This window comes from Acinonyx jubatus, chromosome A2 (assembly GCF_027475565.1).
Source record: "Acinonyx jubatus isolate Ajub_Pintada_27869175 chromosome A2, VMU_Ajub_asm_v1.0, whole genome shotgun sequence".
Lineage (NCBI taxonomy): Eukaryota > Metazoa > Chordata > Mammalia > Carnivora > Felidae > Acinonyx > Acinonyx jubatus.
In genome coordinates, this window is record NC_069383.1 from 76,402,979 (window position 1) to 76,425,683 (window position 22,705).

The 22,705-nt window shown below is 33.4% G+C and overlaps 1 protein-coding gene across 10 annotated transcripts in view; it reads right to left on the reverse strand.

The window, feature by feature from the left end:
• Nucleotides 1-22,705, reverse strand: part of RUNDC3B (RUN domain containing 3B) — a 149,480-nt gene that overhangs the window by 95,388 nt on the left and 31,387 nt on the right. For 6 of the 10 annotated variants that reach the window (XR_008296876.1, XR_008296875.1, XM_053218507.1 and 3 more), the window contains exon 3: nucleotides 3,453-3,503. The exons of 2 other annotated variants lie outside the window; for them this stretch is intronic. Coding sequence is in view for 4 of the 8 variants with exons in the window: in XM_053218507.1 (XP_053074482.1) it covers nucleotides 3,453-3,503 (51 nt within the window). In the remaining 4 variants the exon portion in view is untranslated. Of the gene's footprint in view, nucleotides 1-1,298; nucleotides 1,401-3,374; nucleotides 3,504-22,705 lie in introns of those variants that run through there. 2 more of the 10 variants (XM_053218510.1, XM_053218509.1) reach the window with 2 other exon arrangements.

Sequence of the window (22,705 nt, forward strand, 5' to 3'; positions counted from 1 at the left end):
TCCTTAAAATTTGCTCCCTAATTCAGCCTTTTCACATATCAACCATTTTATATTCACCTCCCCAATATGTCTCTATTCTCAATTAATTTTCTTTGGCTTCTACTAAGTAGGATCATTCCATAATTTGAGAGGTATGGTTGCCAGACTTCCAAAATGAGGAGATCTTAAAGAAAGGGAATATTACAAGCTTTCTCTGTCAACTTTATTTTGAATCTTCTCATGAGTTTGACACGGCTAAAGAAAATAACTTAAGACGTTTTAAAATAAAGCTGTAAAAAAAATCCCAAAACAATAGAACAAAGCCCCATTTTGGAGGAGAGGAAACCAAGATATCAAAAAGCAAAATCTAGGCTAAAGTTAAACAGAAGGAATGGGCACTAAATCTGTGGGACTCCAGGTATGGGTAAGATGTGTTATCTATAAGACTCTCACCCAAGAGACCATGGCAAGATTTCCCAGATTACAAACCAAGAGACTAAACAATTAACAGAATGACATATCATCATGATTTACAGGGCCTTAAAAAAATACCCTGTAGTTATCTCCACAATACTTTTATCTACTCCACAAACTAGATGCAAGGATAACTTGGCTTGATTCTGCCTTCCTTCCTCTTCCGTGTGCATCATGTCCAAAGTCAAGTTCTGAATTCAAGACACTGAATTTTTCACATTCAAAAGAATCTGTTTTGAATAAGAGAAGGTGCATTCCCTTGTTAGAGCCTCCAAACAAACTCTCGTGTAAATTGTATATCCTAGAATTTTATTTAAATAGTTAAATTCTGCATCTATGAAAAGGTTACATTTAATTGAAAATAATGGAAGTGTTCAATTGGTCACTTGAAATATTATTATTTGAAGACAACTTTTACTTAAACACAGATTAATTGCAAAAGATGTACTGAGAGTATTAGTCTGTAATCACTATTCAACAGAAAAATCAAAAAACAAAGCTACAAGTGGATTGATCACGCCTTCAAAAATAACTATTGAATAAACAATCACTCCTCAAATACTTTCATTTCCTTAAAAATAACCATAAAAACAAATCACACTTCAAGAAAACAACTAGTTTATACCTTGAAGAAATTTTATTCTGGAGAAGAAATACACCAACAGAATTATTTTTAAAGCCCTTGATAAGTTTATAATATGCTTTCAGTTATGTTTTCCTAGAAGTTAACTTTTAGCAATGACAAAGTTAACAAACTTTCCCAAACTTATCAGCATTCCATCATTTTAAGGCAAAGAAAGAAAGAGTGAAAAGTTAGCTAGACTAAAAGGTAATGTGCTACTAACCAACTATGTGGTATCCTTCCCACCAAACAGCATTATTTTCAGCACCTAACAATGGCCTGTGATCTCTCGGGTCCAATGTTATTCTAAAATTACTAAAAAATTCTAAAAAATTTTAAAAATAAAATAAAATTACTCTTCTGTATTACTTAAGTTAGATGTCTGTTCATATCATGCAATATATTTGTGTTTTGCTTATATCTTAGTTCACATCCAGAATGAGACCTTCTGAGAACAAGGACTAAATTTTCTAAAGTGGTTCTCTACTAAGTAGTGGCTAATGACACATTATCTTTTGATAATACAAAATATAAATGAATCTGTTAAGTGACTTCCTTTCTCCAGCCTTTGTATTAGTGCTTATCTATGTAAAGAGCAAATGAAACACTGGTCCCACAAATTTAAGTCTTGTTAGTGTTACAATACATCACATCAATGACAATATCAAAGACTACTACCTTGGAACTGTCATTCAACTAGACAAGCAATAAAATACAGTCCCATCAAATTTTAATTGACCACTCTGAAAGTTTTCAGACACTTAAAGGAAAATAGTCACTTGTAGACTGATTGTTGCCAATATATTAGTATTTAGATATACAACTTTAACTTTTCATTTTAAATTTTGTAACAGCAATCCTCAATTTCTTACTGCTAATTTATAAAACTCAGTTTAATATTTTCTATTATAGTTTTGCTAAACAGAGAAAATTCCTATTTCTGCAAAAAGAATCTTTTCCTTTAAAAAAAGTACTATTATTATTTGAGGTTCATATTTATTAGATCACTCAGCTCTGAAAGTAAAATAATGACAATGATAATTAATTTTCTAAGTAAAAGGTCATATACTCTAAAAAGAGGAATCAAATTTAAACACTTTAAAAATACTTTAATTACATATTAAGTTGAATCTTAAGAAGAGTAAATCTAGACTAGATACTTACAGGGCATCTCAAGTAAGTCACCTAGCAACTATGAATCATAGTTTACAAAATATGATTATTATTCTTTGTTACTGACAATGTCTTATTCACTGGTAAGGAGTTTACCACAAATACCAATAATATGTATCTATACTATAAAACTGAGTCCATTCTTAACCTTCCACAAAATTTAAGATGACCAGGTTCACCAAAAATCCAAAAATTGAATTTGACTTAATAAGCTTTTTATCCCAGTAATTTTACCATCTTTCTGAGTAGAGTACAAAGGTTTTGTTTTTTCCTTCTACCAGTGTTTTAACATAAGGCTTAGACTACTGGCAGACTGAATTAGAATACTGAAGGCTGAAATCCATAAAGAGAGCAGCACATCAATGTGCAGCCCCAAAGAAATCAAGCATAATTTGTTTCAGTAGTGATTAAGGCTATATGTAGAGAACATGAAACAAACGAAACTGTTTAAAATGATTACTTGTGGAAATGAGGGTTAATAAGAAGACATTTGTTTTCTACTTTCTATCTTTTGTCTTAATTATAATCCTTAGAAAGAATGACTATATATTTCTTTTCTAATTAAAAAATATAACAAAAGGCTAGGTCATAAGTACAGAGCCCAGCAGTGTTTTTGCAGACAGCAGGAACTCAATTAAAAAGTTTTGAATAAGTGAATAAAAGCATGCATTCTACCTGGGAGAAAGGAAACTAAGAAATATATTCCCACTAATGGTTCAAGAATGGCAAAGAAGTTATTGATACTGCCCATGTATGTTTCATTGAGTGACTGTTAAAATCACACAGCTTCCCTAAGCCCCCAGTTAGCATGTAATACAAATATTATTACACAATAGTTACAAAAATGAGGAAATAACTAATAATTATCATATCATTAAGAGTTATAATAAAATGTAAATTACACTGATAGATGTAATTAATAAAAGTCATTAAAACCATGGAACATAGAGAAATGTGGAGGGGGTCACTGAGAAAGGAAGGAAAGTAAATAATTATATTGAGTGGGTTTACATCAAGATATTAATTTAAAAATTAGCATAAGCATATTTGTGCTCTCTGGATTAGCCAAAACAAAAAAAGAAAGCTTTGCAAAACCCATGCAATGTACTAAAAAAGATCACTTAACTGATACAGCCCTCCCCAGTAAGTCAATTCCATGCTCCCGCGCAGCTCAGTGGCGGGAGACATCACCAGCATAGAGTACCTTGAAGAGGTATTTGGAGATGAGCCAGCCATCTGCAACTTTGGGATATCTCTTTAAAAAAAATAAACAACAACAACAACAACACACAGATATTTAAGAAACCTGCTATCAAGTTTACAATTGCAAAGTGAATAGCCCAAATAAGATGGCTACACATTATCTCGGTGCAGTAAACACTAGTTTTACCTAATAAATAAAATGAACTCAGTTAAGATGAATATGAGATACACCTAGCACTTAAATCAAGTTGGTCCCCTGTATCCTGTTCTACTGGAGAAGGGAAGGTATTTGCAAGTCACAGAAATAGGTTCCCTGTTTGTGTCAGGGCCATCATTCTTCCCAAAATTGATACGCCAATGTTGACAGGGCAAAAAGAGCAAAAGCTTGAATGAATCTGCTACCTTTGCACCTCAGAATTTATAAGATTGGTTAGGAAAACTACTATTAAACTATTAATATTAAACTATACAGCTTATAACATTTTCAACTGTAAAAATATATATACTTTCTACCTGGTAACTTTTGTAAAAGTTATAAGCAAACTCATTTTAAAGATCAGCTCTCTTGCTTTTTTGGCCTAAGAATAGTTAGTATTTTTTTTTTCTTTTGTGAATTATGAGAACACCACTTAGAGATCAAGTAGAGAGTTGTTCAGTTTAAGGAATGTTAACTAAATGCCTGGTTCATGCAAAATACGTCTTCTACATCTTCCAATTATTGTTTAACAACCACCATGTGGAAAAGTACTGTAAATTGTTGCTATGTTGTTTGAAAATTCCTAGTATAATTATACAGGAAAATTTCAAAGCCAAATTTCTAAAGTCGCAGTCCCCCAAAATAATCTTTTCGTCTCTCATAACCAAACACTGAAATCTCCAACAGGACATGGTCCCATATACCTTACCAAATATTTATACCTTTTACGAAACCAAACAAAATCAACTGCACAGTCAGTAATGTATGAAAATAAAAGTTAGACGACATATATAGTTTGCGCTATTGGCTACATCTATGTGTTAACCACTCACTCTCTATCCTACCTCAATGTATAACATTTTTAACCAACATTAAATTTGGAAACACATATCCAAAAGGAATTATAATTTGGTACCCTAGTTGAAACATGATGTTTACAACATCATGTTGTTACTACAACTACCAGAAAAATGAAAATGTCTCAGCATTGAAATGTAAGTCAGAATAGAATGCTTTTCATTGCAAATATTAATACCAATTCTTAATGTTTAAACCACAATTATTATCTTTGCCCTAAAAATAAGTTATGTGTATTATTTGTAGTTATTAACATAATCAAAAAAGTTATCAATGTAAAAACAATTTCTATGAAAATCTTAAAGAAATTTTACTTCAAAAAATGTATCAAATAAGGTGTATCATATCCAGATTTATGTCATGACTTAACCCCTGGTATGAAGAAATAGTTACTAACTCTACTATAAATCACAATTTATAGATTAAGCTTTTTTTAAAGCTGTTAGTATGTTAGCCTTTATGTCCTCATTATGTAAAGTTTTTATTTTGGCTGTAAAATATCATGCGAAAATTTAACAAGTTAAAATGCTGGGGAGCCTGTGTGGCTAAGTCGGTTAAACGTCCTACTTTGGCTCAGGTCATGATCTCACGGTCCATGGGTTCAAGCCCCATGTTGGGCTGTGCTGACAGCTCAGAGCCTGGAGCCTGCTTCAGATTCTGTGTCTCCCTCTCTCTCTGTCCCTACCCCACTCACACTCTGTCTCTCTCTCAAAAATAAATAAAACATTAAAAACAATTTTTTTAAAGTTAAAATGCTTTCACTTATTTGTAGGACTTAACTGCTTTAATCATAATATAATATCTCACTCTAGGTCAGTTTAAACAACCAGAAGCATCCAGACCAAATAACCATCCACTAGATTCCAAATTATCTGTAATCAAATTTCAACACTGCTTTCATTTTATAGATGAGAAAGAAGAGGCCCAGGGAGAGTCTGCCTAGACCCATTTCTGTTCGCTGTAATTTCATGCTGCTCTATTCATAAGACAAGATTTGACAGAGGAGAATCAGTCAACTGGTTTTCCTGGTTGGTTATGAGTTCTCAATGATAGAGAAAGAAAGGAAGGAAGGAAGGAAGGAAGGAAGGAAGGAAGGAAGGAAGGAAGGAAGGAAGGAAGGAAGGAAGGAAGGAAGGAAGGAAGGAAAGAAAAGAAAGAAAAGAAAGAAAGAGAGAAAGAAAGAAAGAGAGAAAGAAAGAAAAAACAGGCAATAAATATCTAGTGTGGCTGGGGTGAATATTTTTCATACAAAATTTAAATTCTTAGCACAGTTGTTGCCAAAAAAGTAAATAAGTGAACCACAAATCACATTATTTCAGAGTGGCTCAAGGAGTTCTGTTTGGAAAAAAGTTCTCATTTGCAACTAAAATAAAACCCTTTGTTACAAAATATAGTAATGTTAAGAGAAAGTAAAACAGTATTTTACCATTAAGTACCTTAGAAAAAGTTTACACAAGACCAAATAAACCAAATAAACAGAAAGTGTTTTTGTTCAAAAACAAAATTCATTCAAGTGCACCATTACAACCATATCACACATAGTTATAGTAGGTGTTAACTTAATTTCTGAGATTTCAGCCAAAGAGTCTACTCAGAGATGGATATAATAAAAGAATATTTAATCATACTGAAAACAGAATTTTCTAACCCAAACAGTACTGAACTTTCACAAACAACTGAAAATAAATGCAACTATAATCTTTTCACTAATGTGGAAACTGGCCCTCAAACAGAAAAGATTACTGACCACAAGTAAATCTGCCTTGGTGATAAGCTGAATTTAATTCTAACGCATGAATATGACATTTATTCTTCAATTTTTTGGCAACAAATGTGCCTCTCTCTCCATCCATACCCCGCTCATGCTGTCTCTCAAAATAAATAAATATTAAAAAAATTCTTTTTAAATGACATTTATAGGTAGATGGTAGGTGCATTAGAAACAAAACCATTTGTTCATTCATTCAATAATTTTTGAAAAGTGAGTATCAAAACTTTGAAAACATTTTACATTTTAAGAGTCATAGTGACTTTAAAGGAAAGACATGTAAAAAGAATTTTAATAAAATAAAAATATTAAGTTACATGAACAAACAACTCCTGAAATTAGAAATGCAGAAAGATGTAGAACATAAAATTATTATGATGCCTTACAAAAATGAACTAAAGTCCATTAAACTATGCAATCTCTCTGTTGTGTAAAAATGAGAAATATGTGAGCAATATTTGAGCATTAAAAGTGATCAAAACTGTTGAATTTATGTATTAAAAAATTTAATGAGACAGCAACTTTCCATTACTTAAGCAAAATATAACTTGATAATTACAAGTACTGTAAGTTACTCTATGCTAATTCCACAAAAATCATCAGGTCAAACTGGAAATACTGCATTATTTTTCTGGCTACAAATACAGATAAATAAACATAAGCATGAACTACCATCAGAAACCATTAATTCCTGCTAAATCCAAGAATCTGTATTATCTGGTAGAATTATAAATTTCTTTCCCTCTCTCACGTATTTAAAAAAGATTTTCAAAAATATCTGAGGCAATGTTATCAATGGTAGATATTATTTAAGTATTGTCATAGTATTTTTTTCTATGTGGTATTCACATTCAGAAGCCAAATCTAAATTTGGCATTCTTAATTTAATGGGGTTTGGAAGTAAAGTTCATGTAAAATAAACCTGAAAAATAATCGAAAAACAAAGATTAAAACCACTAGTAAATCTCTCATTCTGTAAATAAATATTTAAACTGGGGGATTAAAATTACTCCTTGAAAATTCTGGTTTGGTTGTAAAACATAAAGACCATTTTGTCTGTATCTACAAATAAGTACAAATACTAAAGACATTTTTCTTGCTCTTCACCCAGAAATGCTTACAGAAATACAGTAATTAAGAGTACTACCACTACAATCATATGGCTCCAAAAAGAAGCAAATATCCAAGTATGGGGGGATTATGGGTTTTAGAATTATAAACATTCACAAATTATATAAAACATTATAAAACCAAAAGAAGAAAAATATTTCAGATATTTTAAAACAGAAATAATAAACACTCAAATAAAAAATAAGCAGAAAATAACACCAATAGTAATCATGTAAAAAGACCACCAACAGGGAGGAAAAAAAAAAGCCATTATTGATCAAAATGGGCTACATTAAAGCTAGTTCCATGTGATGTAAAAAGTTGTTTTTTTTTTTTTCTATTCTCGGGTTATTAAGAAAACTCACTCCAGAAAATAAGCAAAGGTCATAATCAGAAAATTACAAAAAAAGATTTTTAATAAACATGAAAATATACTCTATCTCATTTGCAAATAAATGCAAGTTAAAATAACAGAATATTTAATATATTTCATATCAATAAAAGGCCAAAAAGATATTTTCCCCTATCAGGTTAAAAATTTTTAATATTAACAATGATACAATGAGGACATGAAAAAAAATAACAATTATATACATTATTATTGGTACAGCTTTTCTGGTAGACAATGTAGCAACATATATTGAAGAGTATATAAATCAGAATGTACACCCTATGATTTCAGTAATTGTAACTCTAAGAATTCATTAGCTAGTACCACTAACAGGAAATAATTTTAAATAAATCAGAAAACTACATAAACATAAATGTTCAGGGATAAAACACCATGCTTATGAAAGAGAAAATTAGGAAATAATAAATATTAATTATGGTTAATTCATGCATTAGAATATTATTCACTTGTTAAATATGAAATGGAAATATACTCAAAAAAAGAAAACATTTGTTCAAACAAAACGTTGTACATGAATATTCACAACAGCATTATTTATGAGAGAAAAAAAGTGGAAACAATCTAATGTTCCTTAACTAGATACACTAAATGTGTTATATCCATATAATGGATAGCCGTAAAAGGATGAATGAACTACTCATACACATTACAACATGCACGAACCTTGAAAACTTTATGCTAAGTGAAAGAAGCCAAACACAGAAGATCATATATTTTATGATTTCATTTACATGAAATATCCAGAATAACTAAATCCATAAAAACTGAAAGTAAATTAGTGGTTGCCAGGGAAGTAGGGTGGAGAGAAAAGAAGTAACCACTTAATGGGTATAGAATTTATTTTTAGGGTGATGAAGATGTTCTGGAACCACGCAGTAGTGGATACATTAAATCAGTATTTAGTATATACTGTGAATATACTATATGTGAATATACTAAAAATCAGTGAATTATACATTTTAAGATGGTTAAAATCATGAGTTTATGATACATGAATCTCACTTAAAACTACTAAAAACAAAATTAAATGGAAAATACCATATGGCCATGAAAAGATGCCTACAATACACTAAGGGTAAAATACAGATCATAGCAAAGGAAATACAAATATGTATACATGCATATGCAAATACATATGTAATATATGTAATAGGTATGCCAGCTGCAATTTATATCTGGAATTTCTGGAAGATTTTATTAATACTTCCTACAGCTTTAAATTTGAATATCTTGTCACTTTTAGGAGGAGTAGGGGGAAGAGGAAAGGCAAAAAATGATTGGTAGTCCAAGCAGATAAAAAGTATATACAAAACAAGATTAAATTAAAAAGTCAACTCAAATAGTCTATATGGCAGTTATGAAATAAAATCTCAAAGTGAAGAAAGCAGCTTTTCAAAAGGCATCAGAAAAACAAGAAATAATCATGGCTACAAGTTTAATAGTAAATACAGTATAGGAATAGAATTTAACTGAAAAAGATACAGGAAGAATACAGAAATCTGAGTAACAGTTAAATTTTGTCAGTTACTAATTGTTTCCATCATACTTGCTTTAGAAACTAAGGCTTTTTGTCTTTAGATTCTATGTGTTTACTTATTTACTACTGAAACTTAAATGTACTGTATTATATAGAGGTTAATTTTATTTCCTATGCAATTTAAGACACTGAACCAAATATACTGTGCTACATACCATGTTTCAAGAATTACTTGAATATTATGATTTTCTGAGATACAAAATCTGCTGGAGCTTTCCTAAATTTCCAAGTGAATAACTTAAAAGGGTGTTTCTCAGAATGGCCTTGTCCATTGTCTAAAAGCCAAATTCTGCTAACCTTTAGGGCCACTTTCTTATCTCTTATATCATGTTTTGGCCTAAGTATATGGGTTTTTATTGGGTGAGTTGCGTTCCTATGTTACTACAGAAACAATTCCAGTCTCATTTTGTGTGCAAGCCAAGAATCAAAAGTTGGAAGACCTTCAAAATGAACAAAGAAAATTCAAAAGCCACATGAACAGGTTTATATTTATCCATTGTTTCTAACGGTGTTTATATGATACTTCAAAAGGTGGCCTCATGGGGAGGTAACTATTTATCATCTAAGTCAGGAAGAGCTTTGAGGTTCGAGCCAGTGTTCCTGAGCAATGCTAAGTATCATAACAGTTCAACTGTATTGGAGAAATTCTAAAGCATCAAGTCACAGGCGTTCTAACTTATTTTAAGAATCTGAATCCAGACACTGTTAGGAGAAAAACGCAGAGATGATTATTCTTACATCAAGGACTCTTGTTTTCCAACAAATATTCACTGAGTGCCTACCATATCCCAGGCACTAGAGATAGGGGATACATCAATGAAAAAAACAGACAAAGATCTTAGCCCTGGTGAAGCTTACATTTTAGTGGAAGTAAAGACAGACAATACACAATAAACATAATAACTAAGTCACACAGTACGTTAGAAATTAAGACTTAAAAAAGATAGTGCAGGAAAAACAGGTCAGGACTGCTTGGGGGTGAAAGGAAGGGAGGTGAATTCGAATCTAAAATACGGTGGAAGGGTTTAGGCCTCAAAGAGAAATTTTGAAATGGATAGGGGAGTTAACCATGCAGATGTGTAGGAGAAGTATTTTCTGTACACAGGGAGGAAACACTGTAAACCAAGTAAACACTGCGCCAAGGCAGGAATGTGCCTGGTGGAGTCAAGAGAAAGCAAGAGACCGATGAGGCTTAGAACACAGTAATGTAAAAAGCAAAGAGGGGTCCACTGTACACAAGTACAACCAGAAAATAATATTCAGAATCAAGGCAAAATCTAAATTGAATGTGAGTCAGCAAGGCAGTGTTAATAAGTACAATTAGCAGATTAATTCACAGGAAATTTTTTATTGCTGAGTTTATCCATTGTATGGATATATGTAATAGTTGGCTTAGCCATTGATCTCATGAAGGAAATTTGGGTTGTTTCCAATTTTAATGATTATGGATAAAGCTGCTGTAAACAGCTCTTGGTGTAAATATAAGTTTTCATTTCTCTTGAGTAAAGGAGGGTCTCATTGTATTTGATCACTGTTTTCTTTAATAAATAGTATCTTACTAATTGATAATCTGCAGTCCTCTATGATACTCAGAAGGTTTTTCATTCTAGTCACTTATATTCTATATAACCTTTACAAGATTCACTACTATATATCCCATCCCCACACCTTCTAGCTGAAGTTTACACAACTGTTTCTGACCACTTTACTACTAAATTTCGTATTTTTCTTAAACTGTCTAAACAGTTTAGTCTAGACTACAGTCTATAATCAAAGTCATAGATGACATCTTAAAGAATTAAACTTTAATTTTAATTTGAGCCACTTTTATACTTCTTTCCTGTATAAAGCCTTTCCTGACCTGTCCAAGCAGAATTCATTCATTATTCTTTGGTGCTACCTCATGCTCATTAATACTTCTATTATAACTCAGTGACACTACTATACACCTTTATTTGTTAATGTAACCTCCTTCTGCCCTCCAAGACAGAATAGAGTTTCATATGAAAGCATACCTTAATTAATCTCCCGAAACCCCAGCACAGGGCCTAGACTGATTACTAAGTAAGAGAGTGGGACAAAGAGAATAGGTATGTGTATGTGAAAACAATCAGGGGAAAAAGGCAAAGTGGGGGAAAAAAAAAAGAGGAAAGTATAGGTGAAGTGCCCAATTTAAGACATATACTCCAGAAGAATAGGAAACTCGTGCTATGATTCACTTTCAAAGGAGAGGAAAAGTAAGAGTTACATTTAGCCAAGGAAAATGTGGAAAGGTGATGGTAAAGGAATGCTCTTTGGGGTTTCTTTTTTACCGTGTTGTATGACAAACTACCCAACTCCCTCAAGCAATTGGGGATCAAAGAGTAGGAATTTTAAAAATTATCAATGAAAAAGTGGTATCTTTCCGCATTTCAAAATATTTTAACGGGCAACAATAGAATTTGGATGAGTTATATTTTTTAATTTACAGTAAATTTAATGTTGGTGTATAGTTCTATCATTTTTGAAAAATACAAGGAGTAATGTAACCAAGACCCTAAGATATGTAACAGTTCCATCATCAAAGAACAAAACAAAACCAACAAACCATAAAACAACAACTCTTTCGTGCTGGTGCTATATAATCAATACTGCCCCTCCTCCTACCCCCTCCCCCCCCCAACTCTAACCCATAATCCTATTCTCTGAAACTACAGTTCAGTCTTTTTGACAATGTCATATAAATGGAATCATACAGTATCTTAGTCTTCTTCTTTCATTTAACATAATGCATATGAGATTCATTCATGTTGCCGTGTGTAGAGAAGGGTTTTTTCCTTTTTATTGCTGACTTTGTCCATTGTATGGATACATATAATAGTTGGCTTATCCATTGATCTCATGAAGGATATTTGGGTTGTTTCCAATTCTAATGATTATGGATAAAGCTGCTGTAAACAGCTCTTTGTGTAAATATAACTTTTAATTTCTCTTGAGTAAAGGAGTGGGATTTCTGGGAAACTATTTTGCATTCCCACAAGTAACATCTGAAAATTTCCACCCATCCTCATCAGAACTTCATACAGGTATGTTGTAGCACCTGCTTGTGGTTTTAATTACATTTCCAAAATGACTAATGAGGTTAAGCATCTTCTCATGTGATCACATGGCATGTGTGTATCATCTCAGATGAAGTAGCCATTCAAATCTTTGGCCCATTTTTAAAGTGGGTTGGCCCATTTTTAAAGTGGGTTATATACAATAATAATATGTATTATTACATATGTACAGTTCTCTGCATATTCTGGATTCAAGCCCTTTGTCAAATATGTGATTTGCAGCTATTTTATCCCAGCCCATGACTTATCTTACTCTCTTAACAATGTCTCCTGGAGGACAAAAATTTTAATTTTGATAAGGTTCACTTTATACTATTTTTTGGCTGTTATGGATTAAATTTCCATTGTTGTATCTAAAATATATTAGCCTAATTGAACATAACAAAGGTGTTCTATAGTTTTAACATTTTTGTACTTTTAAATTTAGTCTATGATCCATTTTGAAATAACTTTTGTATACAGTGTGAGGGATGGGCCAATGTTCATGTTTTGCATACAGGTATCCCAGTGTACCTGTTAAAAAGATTACCATTTCACCAGTGAATGTGCCTTTTCATCTTTGCTAAAAGCCAATCAAGAATAGTTGTGTGGATCTACTTCTGGACTCTATTCCATTCTATCTCTCTACCTACCTACCTATCTGAGCTTTCACTAATAACACACTATTTTACGCAGTGTATCCTGACAGTAAGTCTTAGATAGTTTCAGTATACGACTTTGTTCTTCCTTTATGAAACTGTTTGGTCTAGTCTAGTTATTTGTCTGGCCATATACAGAATTAGTCTGGTATCTACAAAAAAGCCTGCTGAGAATCTGCGATTGAATTGAATCCATAGACTAATATCGAAAGAAGTGACATCTTAATGTTCAGTTTTAGAAAAATTATCTTGTCCAAAATGTCAGCAGTACTAAAGTGGAGAAACCTTGTTGCAGACTTCTATAGATGCCTACTGCAGACCAAACATTTGTGACCACCCATTGTCAAAACCTAATCCCCAGTGAGATGGTATTTGGTGGAGAAGCCTTTGGGAAGTAATTAGGTCAAACACCCCCATGAATGGGATTAGGGCCTTTATAAAACACACCACAGAAAGCTCCTTTGTTCCTTCTGCCATTTGAAGACAAAGCAAAAAGATGGTAGCTACAAACCAAGAAGCAGGCCCTCACCAGACATATCTGTCAGTGGCACGATCTTTAATTTACCAGCCTCCAGAAATGTGAGAAATACATTTCTGTTATTTATAACCACCCAGTCTATGGTGTTCTGTTATGGTAGCCCAAACACAATGGTTTTTAAGGAAGTTCTCTTCTAATAAATACTTGGTTGGTGAAGAGCTTTTATCATAAATTAATGTTGAATCGTTGTCAAATTATCTATTGAGATGATTCTATGATTTTTATTCTTTAATCTGTTAATAAAATGAAATACATTCATTGATTTTCAAATACTAAAACGACCTTTTGATTTGTTAATATTTTATCAACGATTCTAGTGTCTATGTCCACAAAGAGTATCAGTGTATAGTTTCCTTTTCTTGTGTGATTTTTGTCTAGTGTTGTATCAGGCTAATGCTGACCTCATAAAATGAGTTGGTAAGTATTGTCTCTTCTTTTGGGGAAAAGAATGAGGAAGATTGCTATTACTTCTTTGTTAAACAGTTGGTCACAATCAACAGTACAACTATTTAGGCCTTGAGTTTTCTTTGTTATAAGGTTTTTGGCTACTAATAGATATAATATTAGTTAGGTTATCTATTTCTTTGTAAGTTTTGTTAGGTTTGTCTGTCAAGAAATCAGTCCATTTCATAGGAGTTGTCGAATTTACAGTCAGAGTTATTCACAGTATTCACTTACCTTTTGAATATAGAGTCTGCAGTAAGATGTCCTCTTTCACTCTGATACTGGTAATTTGTGTCTTCTCTTTTTCTTGGTCAGTCTAACCAGAGGTTTATGAATTCTATGAATGTTTTCAAACAGCTTTCATGTCATTGACTTTATCATTTTTATAGTTTTTTTATTTCATTGATTTCTGCTTCGTGTTTTTGTTTGCTTTTGGCTTAATTTTATTCTTTTAGTTTCCTAAGGTAGTAGTTTAGATTATTGACTTTAGACCTTTCCTCTTTTCTAATACAATATTTTAATGCTTTAAATATCTTTCTAAGCACAGTTTTAACCACATATCACAAATTTTGATATAATGCATATTAATTTTTCATTCAGTTCAAAATACTTTCTTTTTATTATTAAAGAATTTATTTTAAGTTCACCCATTTCTCCTATCTTCCCATCCCTCACCTCTGGCAGAACCAATCTGTTCTATCTATGAACTTTGTATTTTAATTTTTTTTTTAGACTCCACATATTAAGAAAGAGCATGTTTTCTGTCTTTCTTGGATTTATTTCATTTAGTGTAATGCCCTTGAGGTCCATTACATGTTGTCAGAAATGGCAAGATTTCATTCTGTTTTTGTTTTTGTTTTTTTAAGTCTGGATAATATTCCATGGTATATATATATATATACCACATCTTCTTTATCTGTTCATTCCTTTATGGACACATAGGTTGTTTCCATATCGAGGCTACTATAAATAATACTGTAATGAACATGGGGGGCACAGATACCTTTCGAGTTAGTGTTTTTGTTTTCTTCAGATAACAGAAAGCAGAACTGATGGATCATATAGTTCTATTTTTAATTTTTTGAGGTACCTCCATATTGTTTTCCATAGTGACTACACCAATTTACACCCCCACTGACAGTGCACAAGTGTTTCCTTTTCTCTGCGTCCTCACCAACACTTGTTACTGCTTGTCTTTTTGGTAACAGACATTCTGACAGGTGTGAGGTGACTGTGGTTTTGATTTGCATTTCCTGATGAGGAGTAATGTTGAATATCTTTTCATGTATCTGTTGGCCATCTTTATGTCTTCTTAGAAAAATGTCTATTTAGATGTTCTGCCTAATTTTAAATCAGTATTTGTTTTTGCTATTGAGTTGTAGGAGTTCTTTATATATTTTAGATATTAACCCCTTACTAGATATATGTTTTGCATGTATTTTCTCCCATTCAGTAAGTTGCTTTTTCACTTAGTTGCTAGTTTCCTTTGCTTTGCAGAAACTTTTAGTTTGATGTAGTTCCCACTTGTTTATTTTTGTGTTGCTTTTGCATTTGGTCTCAGGTTTAAAAAATCACCACCAAGACTTATGCCAAGGCGCTTACAGCCTATGGGGTTTCTCCCAGGAGTTTCTACAGGTCTTGCATTTGTCTTTAATCCATTTGGAGTTAATTTATTGTATACAGTATAAGAAAGCGGTCCAGTTTCATTCTTTTCCTATGGCTATCCAATTTTATCGCAGAGGCTGTCCTTTCCCAATGTTTATTCTTGGCTCCTTTGTAATAAATTAATTGGCCATTTATATGGGGGGTTATTTCTGAGTTCTCCATTCTGTTCCACTGATCTATGGGACTGTTTTCATGACACCACCATACTATATTAATTAATAAAGCTTTGTAAGATAGCTTGAAATGAACATAGAATTTGTGTTTGCATTTATTTGTGTCTTTTTCAATTTCTTTCATTATTGTCTTATAGTTTTCAATATACAAGTCTTTCGCCTTGATAAAATTAATTCCTAGGTATTTTATTCTTTTTGATGCAACTGTACATGGGATTGTTATCTTTCTGATAGTTCATCACTAGTGTATAGAAATACAACATATTTTTAAAAAATTGTTTTATTTATTTTGAGAGAGAGAAACCATGAGTGAGGGAGGGGCACAGAGAGAGAGAATCCCAAGCAGGCTCTGCAACCATTAGCACAGAGCCCAATGTGGGGCTTGAATTCATGAACTGTAAGATCGTGACCTGAGCTGATATCAAGAGTTGGATGCTTAACCAATAGGGCCACCCCTATGATATCTGTTATCCCGCAACTCGACTGAATTTGTTTATTAGTATCCTGCAACTTGACTGAATTTATTACTTCTAACAGTTTTTTAATGGAGCCCTTAGAGTTTTCTATACATAAAGTCCTGTCATCTACAAATATTGACAGTTTTATTTCTTCCTTTCTAATATGGATGCTTTCTATTTCCTTTTCTTGCCTAATTGCTCTGGTTAGGACTTCCAATACAATATTGAATAAAAGTGTTAAGAATGAGCATCCTTGTCTTGTTCCTTTATTTAGAGGAAAAGCTTTCAGCTTTTCACTGCTTCATGTGGGGTTAACTATGGGCTTGTCATATATGGCCTTTAATATGTTGAAGTGTGTTCCCTCCTATATCTACTTTGTTGAGAATTTTTATCATAAATGGATGTTGAATTTTCTCAAATGCTTCTGTGAGGTAATCATGATTTTTATTCTTCATGTTGTGAATGCAGTGTATCATACTGATTCACTTCCACAAAGCTGATGTTGTATCAGCTTTGTATCCCTGGAATAAATCCTACGTGATCATGGTGTAGAATACTTTTAATGTGCTCTTGAATTCAGTTTGCTAATATTTTGTTAAGGATTTGTGCATCTGTGTTCATGAGGGATACTAGCCTTTAATTTTTTTCTTGTGATATGTTTTCTTCTATGATGCATTTTCATTTTACATTCAATTTAAAATACTTTGTAATTTTCCTTGAGACTTACTCTTTGACCCATGAGTTATTTACAAGTTTTTTTTTTTAATTTTCAAATTTTGGTGATTTTTCAGATTCTCCTGTTTTTAATTTCTAGATTATTTATAATCAGAGAATATACTTTATATGATTTCAATTCTTTAAAAAATTTTAAAGGTTTGTGTAATGGCTCAGAATCAGATCTTTCTGAATACTGTATTTGCCCTTGAAAAACACACATATTCTGCAGTTGTTGGATGAGCTGTTTTATAAATGTCAGTTAAGTCAGTTGGTTGATAATATTGTTCAGGTCTTTTTTGTCCTTACTGATTTTAGGTCTACTTGATCTATATTAGAAAAGGATTACTGAAGTTGCAATGGTTAATTGTGGATTATTCTATTTTCTAGTTCTCTAGTCAGTTCTAACAGCTTTTGCTTTTTGAAGCTCTGTTGTTTAGGATTTATCTTCTTGGCAAATTGACTTTTTACTATGTAAACGTCCACCTTCAATCCCACCAATTTTCCTTATTCTGAAATCTATTTTTCCTTATGTTAATATAGTCAACTCCAACTTTCTTTCAATTAGTTTCTGCACGCAATATCTTTTTCTTTTCTTTTACTTTTAACCTATCTGTGTCACTATATTTAAAGTAGGTTTCTTTATATATTGAGTCTTTTTTTTTAAATGTTTATTTCTGAGATAAAGAGACACAGAGTGTGAACAGAGGAGGGGCAAAGAGAGAGGGAGACACAGATTCTGAAGCAGGCTCCAGGCTCTGAGCTGTCAGCACAGCCCAACATGGGGCTTGAACCCATGGACCGTGAGATCATGACCTGAGCCAAAGTCAAACGCTTAACTGACTGAGCCACCCAGGTGCCCTATGAGTCTGTTTTTTTTTTTTTTAACTGTCTCTTTTAATTGGTGCATCATTTATATTTAAAGCAATTTATATTTTATATAATGTATATTTAATACATTTAGTAATATGGTTGGATTTAGGTTTACCATTTTATTTTCTGTTTACGCCTTCATTTTTTCTGGCCTTCTTTCAGCTCATTTGAGTATTTTTAATCTCAATTTTAATCTATTTTAATCTATTTACTGGCTCTTGGGTTAAGTCTCTTGGTATTTTTACAGTTGTTGCTTTAGCGCTTACAATATAATATCTCATCTATAACAATCTAGAGTTTTTAATTTACTATTTGAAGTAAAATAGATGACCACATTGGTCCCTTTACTTTCCATTACTTGTTTTAAGCGTCCCTTATACATGAAAAGATAAATGTTAGTAATTTTCACTTACAATAGTCATATTTTTAAAATATTCAGAAGAAAAAATATCTGCTATGTAACTTAGATATTCACCATTTCTATTGTTCTTTCTTCATTCATGAATTCAAAGTTTCCCTCTGGTATCATCTCCCTTTATGAAGGGAAGAGCTTTCATTAGCATTTCTTTCAGATCAGGGGTACTAGTAACAATTCTAGTTTTCCTTCATTGGAGTATTTGCTTTGCCTTCATTCCTAACCTATGTTTCCACCAGAGATAGAATTCTGAGTTTTCAGTTTTTTTCTTTTAAAACTTTAAAAGATATTGTTCCACTGCTTTCTGCTCTCTTTTGCTACTGTCCAACAGGTTTCAGAAGCTCTGTTCTTCAGGATGGGTAATTTCTACTGATCTAATTTCAAATTCATAAACATCTCTATTATCTCCATTTTGCTATAAAGACCCACATATTCAATGTTTTATTTCAGATATTGTACTTTTTTGTTCAGATACTGTACTACATTTGTTCATTTTGGAGTTTTGTATTTCTCAATTCAGAACTTCTATTTTTCTACTCATTTCAATAACGTTTACATGGGGAAGCCAAGTAAGATGGGAGAGGAATATGGCGACCCTAAGCTTGCCTCCTACCCCACACAGCTAGATAAATATCAAACCATTCTGAACACCCAAGAAATCGATCAGAAGTCTTAGAGAACAAAGTTGCACATCTACAAACAGAAAAAAAAAAAAAGGACCTGGGGAAGGTAGGAACTGCAGAGAGTTGATTTGGGAGAAAAGAGAGTAGCTGCAGTGGGGAGGTATCTCTGATCATGGAGACATAGGCTAAGAGTGAAGAAAAAAAAGAGCGAAATAGCACAGAGGAGTGCTCAAGCAAACTATTCCCCAAAACGATTCACAGGTAAAAGCAGAAAATTTCAATACCACCAGTTTTTATAAATAGCAGAGTACAGAGTCTGAAATCTCAGAGGTTAGCGCCTGGCAATGCTTTGACGAGGAAGCACGGCAGAGCCCCAGGAGTAGGCAGCAAGGTATGAGGACTTCCTGGGTCACCAGGGGAGAAGCAGTTCCCCTGCATTTGGTAGAGGTGACAAGGCCTCTCCACAGGCCAAAGACCAGGCAGGAGCCATAGGTCTGCCCAGTTCAACAATACAAGAACAAAGACACGAAGTAAGGGCAGCAAACCCTGGCAACAGCTGTGTGTTGCGATTTACCATAAACTCCAAACTGCTGTGGCTGCATAGTCATCCAGCTGGTTTCTAGGACAAGGATGTATTGACCAGAGTGCAGCAAGATGCTCCCCCAAAGGATCAGCACAGGTCCCAGCCACAAGGGTCTCTAAAGTATGGGGTTTTGAAACACAGCCCGGCCTGAGATAAAACCCACAAGGGTGGCATGGCCTGGCAAGTCAGGGATCTGACAAAATCTGGAGACACAGGAGGGATTACTGATTGCACATCTGTGAGGGTGTGAACTTCCTGCTCCAGAGACTAGAGAGCAGGGTGAAGCCATTTTCACCTCTAGCTCACCAGCACAGATCAACCTCAGTAAGTTAAATAGTGCCACCAAGTGGAAAACAGAGCCATTACACCAAGTTCCACCCCTGTGCCTCTCCATTAGGGCAAGTCGGCCTGAGAATCAAAACAGCAGCCCCCCACCCTACACCCAGAAAACCAGCATAAACCCCTTCCATGCACTAAGTCTAGTGATCATAGAGTGCTGCAAAGCTTCAGCATTAGGGGAAACAGGATCTAGCTTCCTTAGTTTTTTTTTGTGGTTTGTGTGTTTTTTTTGTTTTTGTTTTCGTTTTTTCTTGGATACAGAAAGAGCAAATTTTTAATTTTATTTAATTTTTTACTTTTTATCTTTTTTGTCCCTTTTTGTTTTCTATCAAGTTTCTCTTAACAATCAGACCAAAACACACCTATGATCTAGCTTCCTTTATTATTTTAAATTTTAATTTAATTTTATTATTACTTTTTCCCTTCAAAATGACAACACAGAGAAATTCACCCCAAAAGAAGGAGCAGGAAGTAGAACTCACAGCCAGGGATTTAATCAATGCAATATAAGATGTCTGAACTAGAACTTATAAAAAGTCTAGCTGGGCTTGAAAAAACCATAGAAGACTCTAGAGAATCCCTTACTGCAGAAATAAAAGAGCTAAAATCTAGTCAGGCCAAAATTAAAATGCTATAACCAAGATGTAACTTCAATAGATGCCGTAACAGCAAGGATGGATGAAGTGGAAGAATGAATTAGTGATACAGCAGATAAAATTATGGAAAATAATGAAGCTGAAAAGAAGAGGGAAACAAAGGTGATGGATCATGAAGGTAGATGTAGGGAACTCAGCAACTTATTAAAATGTAGTAACATTCATATCATAGGAGTTCCAGAAGATAAAAAGAGGGAAAAGTCGGCAGAAGTTTTATGTGAGCAAATTATAGCTGAAAACTTCCCTAATCTGGGAAAGAATGCAGACATCAAAACCCAAGAAGCACAAAAACTCCCATTAAATTTAACAAAAGCCGTCCACTGCCAAGCCATATCATGGTCAAATTCACAAAATACTCAGATAAGGAAAGAATTCCCTTGAAAGCAGCAAGGGAATAAAAAGTCCTTAAACTAGGGAAGACAGATCAGATCCACGGCAGATCTGTCCACAGAAACTTGGCCTGCCAGAAAGGAATTAAAGAATATATCTGAAGTGCTGAATCAGAAAAATAGGCAGCCAAGAATTCTTTATCCAGCTAGGCTGTCATTCAGAATAGAAGGAGAGATAAAGAGTTTCCCAGACCAAGAAAAACTAAAGGAGTTCATGACCACTAAACCAGCTGTGCAAGAAATATGAAGGGGGATTCTTCGAGGTTGGGGGGGGGGGGGGGAAGGGAACAAAAAATAACAAAAACTATAAAGGAACAGAGAACATCACCAGAAACACAAACTTAACAGATAACACAATGGCACTAAGGTCTTATCTTTCAATAATCAGCCTGAATGTAAATAGACTAAATGCTCCAATCAAAAGACAGATGCTATCAGAATGAATAATAATAATAAAAAAAAGATCCATCTATATGCTGCTTACAGAAGACTCATTTAAAAAAAATTTTTTTAATGTTTATTTACTTTTGAGACAGAGAGAGACAGAGTGCGAGTGGGGGAGGGGCAGAAAGAGAGGGAGACACAGAATCCAAAACAGGCTCCAGGCTCTGAGCTGTCAGCACAGAGCCTGATGTGGGGCTTGAACCCACAAACCATGAAATCATGACCTGAGCCGAAGTCAGACGCTTAACCGACTGAGCCACCGAGGCGCCCCTACAGAAGACTCATTTTAGACCTAAAGACATCAGCAGATTGAAAGTGAAGGGATGGAGAACCATCTATAATGGATGCAAAAAAAAAAAAAAAAAAGCCAGAGTAGTTATATCAGACAAATTAGATTTTAAACCAAAGACTGTAACAAGAGATGAAGAAGGGCATTATATCATAATTAAGGAATGTATCCATCAAGAAGATCTAACTTGATCTTCTTGTAATTATAAATATTTATAAATATTTATGCCCCCAACTTGAAACACCCAAATATATAAATCAATTACTAACAAACACAAAGAAACTCATTGATAATAATACGATAATAGTAGGAGACTTTAACACCCCCACTCACACTAATGGACAGATCATCTAAGGAGAAAATCAACAAGGAAACAATGGTCTTGAATGACACACTGGACCAGATGGACTTAACAAATATATTCATAACATTCCACTCTAAAGTAGCAGAATACACATTTTTGCAAGTATATATGTGACATTCTCCAGAATAGATTACATACTGGGTCACGTACCAGCCCTCAGGTACAAACACAATGAGATCATACTATGCATATTTTCAGAACACAGTGCTATAAAACTTGAAGTCAACCACAAGAAAAAATTTGCAAACACCACAAATACATGCAAGTTAAAGAACATCTCACTAAAGAATGAATGAGTTAACAAGAAATTAAAGAATTTAAAAAGTACATGGAAGCAAATGAAAATAAAAACATGATAGTCCAAAACCTTTGGATATCCAAACCTCGATAGTCCAAAGGCAGCCTTAAGTGGGAAGTATATTGCAAAACAGATCTACCTCAAGAAGCAAGGAAGGTCTCAAATACACAACCTAACTACATATAAAAAAGCTAGGAAAGGAACAGTGGAAAAATAACAACAACAACAACAACAACAACAAGTCAGTGGAAGAAGGGAAATAAAGACTAGAGCAAAGATAAACGATATAGAAAGAAACAAAATAGTAGCAGAGATCAACAAAACTAAGAGCTGGTCTTTCAAAACCATTAATAAAATTGATAAACCTCTAGC